This window comes from Nomascus leucogenys, chromosome 14 (genome assembly GCF_006542625.1).
Source record: "Nomascus leucogenys isolate Asia chromosome 14, Asia_NLE_v1, whole genome shotgun sequence".
Taxonomy (NCBI): Eukaryota; Metazoa; Chordata; class Mammalia; order Primates; family Hylobatidae; genus Nomascus; species Nomascus leucogenys.
In genome coordinates, this window is record NC_044394.1 from 49,728,035 (window position 1) to 49,735,421 (window position 7,387).

A 7,387-nucleotide genomic window follows, 5' to 3' on the forward strand; every position below is an offset into this window, starting at 1 on the left:
CAGGTGCATCAACCCTGCCTGGGGACACATCTGTGTGTGCACACAGAGGTGTGGGTGGGGGGGGGTCCTCCATCCTCAACACCTGCTCAGGGTCAGTGTGCACCACCCTGGAGCAGAAGTGTTGGGCTTACAGGTCCTCAATCCTTTCTCTGAACTCGGCACCAGGTGTGTCTTGGAATTCAGAATCCATCAGAGCAGAGGAAGGTGCTGTGTGGATCTAGTGGTGCGCGTTCGATCACGATTCCGTGGGGTGTGGACAGTAGTTCGTGATCACTCCACTAACAGTCCCGGGTGGGGCTGGCAGGACTCACAATCACAGGACAACGTCGGGACCAGAAATCAGCTCACATCGGCTCACGCTGTGCCGCTAAATGTGTTTGTGGCAAATTTTGGAAACGTTTTGGTTTTCACAGCTTTTTGGAGTTGAGAATCACAGCTAATGCATTGGAAACCCACATCATCCTCTTTCTGGGTTAGCTGAACTTCCCTGTCTGGACATCCCTGCTCTGGGGAGAAGCAGAGAGGCAAAGTGGAAAGCCAAGCATTGATTCTGCATTGACCGTGTGCTGTGTACACAAACAGCTCTTTCACTGATGTCATCCCACTAAGAGGGTGGGGGCAGGTCTGAACCTCCCATTCAGGACAAAGGTCAGCTCAGCCTGACCAGGGAGCAGAAAGTGGTCCTAGCTCAGCTGCTAATGTGTTTACCCACAGCCTGGAGCAGGTGAGAGTTCCATCTGCTAATCTCTCCCAGCTGCCTCTCCGGGATGGTGGTGCTGAGAGGAGAGAGGGGCCCTGGAGAGGCTCCCTGGAGAGGCTGAGGGTGGGGAGCAGAGCTCCTCATGGCTCTGATGCGCTCTGCCAACTCCCACTTCCCAGTGGTGGAGGAAAAGACCTTTCCCCAAGGGGCGTGGGCTCGGGGGGCTCAGCAGAAGCTCAGGGTCATCTCCAGCTAGGTCCTCCTTTCCTGTTCTCCCAGTACCCTGGGTTAAGAGACCATTTTCTTTCTCCTCATTGGCAACAACAAAAACTATAGCCCCAGTGCTGGTTCTGGGCCTATGAACCTTTACTGGCTTAGGGCAGGGAGTAATGTGGAATCAAACCAGGGTGTTTGAGACTTAAGGGGCTGTGTCTTCTGTGGGCCTGGGCTCCTTACATCTGATTTAAGATCACCCCTTTCTGGCTGGCCCTGGGGGCTTTTATCCCCCAAGCAGCCCCCTCCCATGGCTCAGCTCAACTTCTTTGTTTCCCCAGCCTAAGAAATGCCTTCAGTCATGAAAATATCTTCCTTTTCAAACTCTGGCATTGCCACTAGGAGCTGGAGAGGTGATCCATTCAGGGAATGAGAGGCAGGCACCAGGAAACGGGGGTGGGCTGGAGACAATTCGCATCCATCCATCCATCCGTCCATCCATCTATCCATCCATCTGTCCATTTCTCTTTCTTTCTTTTTTTTTTCCTTTTTTTTTTTTTTTTTTTTTTTTTTTGAGACAGAGTCTCGCTCTGTCGCCCAGGCTGGAGTGCAGTGGCTGGATCTCAGCTCACTGCAAGCTCCGCCTTCCGGGTTCACGCCATTCTCCTGTCTCAGCCTCCCGAGTAGCTGGGACTACAGGCGCCCGCCACTGCGCCCAGCTAATTTTTTGTATTTTTAGTAGAGACAGCATTTCACTGTGGTCTCAATCTCCTGACCTCGTGATCCACCCGCCTCGGCCTCCCAAAGTGCTGGGATTACAGGCGTGAGCCACTGCGCCTGGCCTCCATCTGTCCATTTTTCTATCCATTCAACCAACATTAATCTGGCATTCATGATGAGCCAGGCAAAATGCCCCCCCGCAAAGGAATACCCACAGCACTGATGCTATTAGCCCATGCCTGGCAGTGCCCTTTCATCTTCCCAGGAAATAGGGATTGCTGGTGAAGCAAATGTAAGATTTGGCTAAGTTGTCCTCCTCTCTACCTGGGAGCCACACCCAAGGGAGGAGCCTCCACCCCCACCCAAGGAAAGCAAGCTGTTGATAAACGTTTTTTGGGCACAACCTCAAAGGCCCCGGTACATGTGGCCATGAGACATCCTGAGCTCCCCAGCTGGGCCCCTCCTCTACCCTTCTGCCCCTTCGGGGAGTCCTGGAGTCTCCATCACAGGCTTCGCCGCCATGCCCTCTGGCTGTGGTGCCAAAGTGCAGGGCAGGTAGGCATCGTGGATGACCTGTCGGACAGTGGCCTGGAAAGTCTTGCTGACAAAGCAGTAGAGGCTGAAGTTGGCTGCCGTGTGGAGCATGGCCACCATGTTGGCCACATCCAAGGCCAGGTGGACCCTCCAGTCCCGGCAGACAGGGGCCACGTACATGTGGTAGAGCATGACGAAGACCCGGGGTGCCCACAGGAGGGTGAACAGTGTGGTGATGCCCAGGAGGATGGCTGTGCTCTTGCCCACCCGGGGCTGCAGCCCACTCTGGCCCCTCCTCCGTAGCCGGTGGATGATGGCCGAGTTGGTGACCAGGAACACGCCACAAGGGATGAAATAGACAGTGAGACAATGAGCCCACTCAAGGACCTCATCCAGCGTGCTGGGTGAGTCGGCGTGTCTCCACACGTCCAACCACCAGTAGAAGGGGATGCCGGTCAACAGGGCAGCACTCAGGACGGCAGCAATGGCCCGGCGGGTCCGACCTGGGGACGAGGTGGCCCGATGGTGCAGGGGGTGGCACAGGGCAGTGTAGTGGTCAACCGTGAGCAGGATGGCAATCCAGACCGAGGCGTGGTTGGCAGCAAACTCCAGGATGTTGGCCGTGTGCACCACAGCCTGGGGCACCTGGCGGGCCAGCACGGCTCCCTGCAGGAGGAAGCCTGCGAACACGATGACCACCTGGAGGATGATATCCGAGGCTGTGAGTGCCAGAAGGTAGTAGTAGGAGGCCTTCCTGGTCCTGGTGGCAAGGTGTGCCAGGGCCACTGCGGTCAGGAGGCTGACTGTTGGCAGCCGAGGTGAGGGAGGGGAGAGGCATCAGAAGAGAGCTCAGACTCTGCTTTCCAAGGTGTCGCCAACACCCCTCCCCATCTGCATGTGGAGAGGCCTTGCTGGCTTCTCTTTTTTCTCCCTCCAGATCCTTCTGAAACCCCACTTTGCCCAGAAGGCAACCCAGGCCAGCTCTGCCCTGTCCATCCACTGCAGGCCACTGACTGTACTGCAGTTACACACAGGTAATTGCACATGGCAGGGTGTCCTCAGAAGCCACCTGTCCTGGCCAGGCGTGGTGGCTCACACCTGTAATCCAGCACTTTGGGAGGCCAAGGTGAGCAGATCACCTGAGGTCAGGAGTTTGAGATCGGCCTGACCAACATGGAGAAACCCCATCTCTATTAAAAAATACAAAAAGTAGCCAGGCATGGTGGTGCATACCTATAATCCCAGCTCCTTGGGAGGCTGAGGCAGGAGAATTTCTTGAACCTGGGAAGTGGAAGCTGCAGTGAGCAGAGATCACACCACTGCACTCCAGCCTGTGTGACAGAGCAAGAATCCATCTCAAAAAATAAAATTAAAAAAAAAAAGCCACCTGTCCTATGGCATTGTCCTCCAAGTCATTTTTAGGTTTTCTGTGTCCTCCAGAATGGAGGCGTCCCTAGACACAGGCATGGGTTTAGCTACTGGACTTGGGGAAACCCCCAGGGCCAAGACCACTCGCCCTTCCCATATCCACACACCCACCTCTGCCCCAAGCTCTGCTCTCTGATGGCATGGGCAGCATGGGGAGCTTTGTAATGAGCTGAGCCAGCTCCTATGTGAATTTTGTTATCTTAAGAGAGTGCTCACTGCTGGGGAAAACTTGGGTTTAGCTGTGAGCACCCCCAATCCTAGCCCCTTACTTTTATTCCCCTCCAGTGACCCGAACACCCTGACAATGGCAAGGAAAGACCAGGGGTCTATGATCCAGGGCCTCAGGGGTCAAACACAGAGGACTGGCACCCATTGAAGGAGGATCCCCATTTCTGGCCAAGCCCAAGTCCCCAGACCCCAGCTCGCCACTCACCAGGCAGCCCCAGGCCCAGCAGGACACTGTAGTAGATGACAGGGATGACGCCAGCCACACACGGGGACCTGTCTGTGATCTCTGGCCAGTGGCTTTCAAACTCCTGACTCAGCCCACTGACGTTGGGTGTGGGCAGCAGGGTCACTTGTGGTTGGCCAGCTAGAAGGTGCGGACGGGCAGAGTCAGAGCCTCTGGTCTATTTCTAACCTGGCTGGGCGCAGCCCCGCCCTGACCTGGGGTTTTTCTAATCACCCTGCTCTGTGCAGACCCTCTAGTCAGACCCAGCTGAGTGCACGTCTGTTGCTGTGAGAATTCTTGCCAAGACCACCCTCGCCCCCACCCCATCTCACCCCACTCCCTCAGTGGCCCGGCTCCGCCACTGATGGGAAGTCCCTGGCAGCGCGGCCTGCTGCCATAGAGACCATTGCTCCCCATGGGTCCTCCCCATGGGTCCTCACCCTGCCTAGCAGGGGCTCTGAAACAGGATCACGGGGGCACTTGTCGAGGTGCAGGCTCCTGGGCCTCCTCCGGGCGGGCTGAGCCAGAGGGTCTGAAGCGGGGTTGCAGCAGCCGTGCTTGTAATCAGCAACCTGGGCGATTCCGACCCAGGTGACGCCAGCCACACACAGGGACCTCTCTAGGAGGTCCACAGCGGAGGCCCCAGGTCTGCCCAGCTCCACTCAACAGCTGCCCCCCTCTAAGGAGAGGCTATTGGTAGGGCCCCCTCTTTTCTAAACTAAAGATACCCTCTTCAGAGGTGAGCACCACTAAAGCTGGAATGGCCCAAGTCCACAGATGGGGAAACTGAGTCCACAGGGGTAAGGTGGCTGGTCTAGGATGAGCACCGTCCACTCTGGCCCCTGTTCTCCTGAAGCCACACTGCGCATCTCTTTCAGGTTGAACTCCAGCTTTGCGTTTCCTGCTGAGGCCAGGGGGCTCACTGCTCACTCGCTCTCAGCTTCGGCCCCTACTCCACCCTCTAGGTCCCTAACCTGCCTCCTGTTCCCTCCTGCCTTTCCACCTTATTGCCCCCAGCACACCCCACTTCAAGATGCCTTACCTGTCTCTCGTCCCTCAAGCCCCATGCTCTGGGGCCCTGAGTCCTGGGTCACCTGTGGCTTTTTCTGAGGGTCCCCGCAGCTCCCTGTCAGCATCGTCAGCTGTACCTCTCACCCCTTGGCTCTCCAAGTGGTTGTTTGCCCCGGGATCCTTCCCGAGACACTGAGCCTGTTAGTGCAGGGGGGCGGTGCGGGGGAAGGAAGAGGAAGGAATCAGTGGGTGGAGGCCCGGGGGAAAGAGCTAGAGTAGATGCTGGTGGAGCAAACCAGGGTCTTCTAAGGCGCACAGGCAGGGGAAGGGGTTGGGCTGGGCAGGGGCTTCAGCTACAGGAGAGACGAGCTGAGGGTGGCATGGGGTTCACAGGTATGTCTATGCCCGGGGGAGCAGGAAGTGAGGCGAAGAGGCGGGATGGCAGGATGAGGGTTCTGGGGGGCTGCCTCCCACCCCGGGGCACTCTGTGAGCTGGCCTGGGTTCAGCTGGGGTCAAACCTGGGGCCAAACCTGGGGCTGAGGACTTTGGGGACAGGCAGAAGGACTCAGGGTGCTGACTCTATGAGCATCCAGACTGAGAGGGAAGAGAGTAGGGCACCTCTGTGAGGAGTTGGGGGAGTCGTGCCAGGTAGGAGGGGTAAGGCTGCCACAGACAGGGCTATGATCCCAAGAGGCCCAGGGGACCAGGTGTACAGGGTCAGTCCTGCAGTGGCCATGGTGGGGGAGGTGGAGGCTGCCCCCAGGGGCAGGATGGCAGGCAGCCTTGCACAGGGTGGGGCATCCTCTGGGAGCAGCCGGACCAGGCTGCCTGCAGCCGGTGCTGGGAAACCACAGTCCTGCAAGCTGTTGTTTTCCTGGCCCTGGTGAAATGGACCATCCCTCAAGAATATCAATCCCTGGCAAATAAACACCAGCCGTTGCTGGTGAGCACTCAGAAGAGGCCAGAATCTGCAGCTCCGGCTCCCCTGCCCTAGAGGAAGAGTCACCAGAGCAGCCCACAAGCAGGCACCCGGGACATGGATGCCCCATGGACTGCCTCGGGAGGAGAGCTCAGGCCCCCCTGGCATCACCTCCCACGGCCTGTCCTCCGGAAATGCAGCAGAAAATATGGCAGGAAATATAGGGAGCTTCCCAGCTCTGGGAGTTAGATCTCACATCAGAGCCTGGAACTCCCCATCCCAACACCCCCTCGGATACTCACAGCGCAGGCCCTGCTGCCCCCTGGTGGCCACATCCTGACCCTGCAAGCCTGAAAGTCCCACGGTTTGGCCAGGCCTCCTGGGTGGCACAGTGGGACTGGAGACGGAGCTGCCCGCTCAGGACAGGTCCTCTGGTGGAGTGCTGGGACCCCAGCCCCAGAAAGTGAAAGTAGCACAGATGATGCCCCAGGCCACCACCTCCTTGCAGCAGGAGGCTAGGGGTGAGAGGAGGCAGACCCTCTCTTCAAGGAGCTGCCATGGGTGAGGGGCAAGGAGGGTCCCTACCAACATTTACCGAGTGCCTACCCTGTCCCTACACTTTGTTTTTTAAATTTTATGTATAGATACAGACAGAGTTTGGGGTCTCGCCGTGTTGCCGAGGCTGGTCTGGAACTCCAGGCTTCAAGTGGTCCTTCTGCCCTGGCCTCTCAAAGAGCTGGGATTACAGGTGTGAGTCACCATGCCAAGCCCACTTTGTTTCTTTGAGGGATGTACACTTGATTGGAAACCTTAAATATTCTTCAGACAGAACACAATGGTTTCAACCAAGGCTCTCACACAGGCTACACAGAGAACTAGAGCTCCCTGGATTCACAGCGAGGAGAGGGAGAGATGGAGGAGGGGGACTAAGTTTGCTAAAATGATGCCCCATGCACGTCCTTCCAGCAACTTAGAATCCCACCCCATAGAAGCCCTGTTCTGGGAGACGGCTGGATTCACCTGGCGGAAACTGCTGGAGTCCTTGGATGGTCTTATTCGGAGGTCCCAGCTTCCCCGTGTGACCTGTGGAGACCTCAGCCACCTGGAATGGCTGAGACAAGAATGCTGGCTTTTCTGTGCATGGGAGACCATTGATTTGTCTTCCTCAGTATATGCTTCTGTACCCAGGACAGCAGTGATGTCCTGCAGGGAAGTGGGGTCCCACTGGATCTTTTGCATCCATGGGCAACATCATCATACTCATTGCTAACAACGCTGGGATCCATGGTTCAAGAGGTGAAGCCTGGAGATGTTCAGCTCAGTGGCAGCAGCAGACAGGACAGGGCAGCCATGTCATCAGCCAGCACACAGCCTGTACAGAGGTGAGAGGCCCCTTCCTGGTGGTAGCGA

At 57.1% G+C, this 7,387-nt stretch overlaps 1 protein-coding gene across 1 annotated transcript; it reads right to left on the reverse strand.

Annotated features, from left to right (window-relative positions):
* Nucleotides 1-2,098: 2,098 nt before the first annotated feature.
* Nucleotides 2,099-7,289, reverse strand: GPR142 (G protein-coupled receptor 142). Its single transcript, XM_030827095.1, has 4 exons — nt 6,998-7,289; nt 5,089-5,255; nt 4,029-4,187; nt 2,099-2,970 (listed from the first exon to the last, which is right to left on the reverse strand). The coding sequence occupies exons 2-4, from the start codon at nt 5,180-5,182 to the stop codon at nt 2,099-2,101; spliced, it is 1,125 nt and encodes a 374-aa protein (XP_030682955.1). The 5' UTR covers nt 5,183-5,255; nt 6,998-7,289.
* Nucleotides 7,290-7,387: the final 98 nt, after the last annotated feature.

Bases quoted from the DNA above. Each gene is read 5' to 3' on its own strand.
- GPR142 (XM_030827095.1), bottom strand. From the start codon at position 5,182: ATGCTGACAGGGAGCTGCGGGGACCCTCAGAAAAAGCCACAGGTGACC. The intron at 4,188-5,088 runs GTAAGGCATCTT...CGCACCTTCTAG, and splicing joins GCTTGAGGGACGAGAGACAG to CTGGCCAACCACAAGTGACC. The intron at 2,971-4,028 runs GTGAGTGGCGAG...GGCTGCCAACAG, and splicing joins GCTGGGCCTGGGGCTGCCTG to TCAGCCTCCTGACCGCAGTG.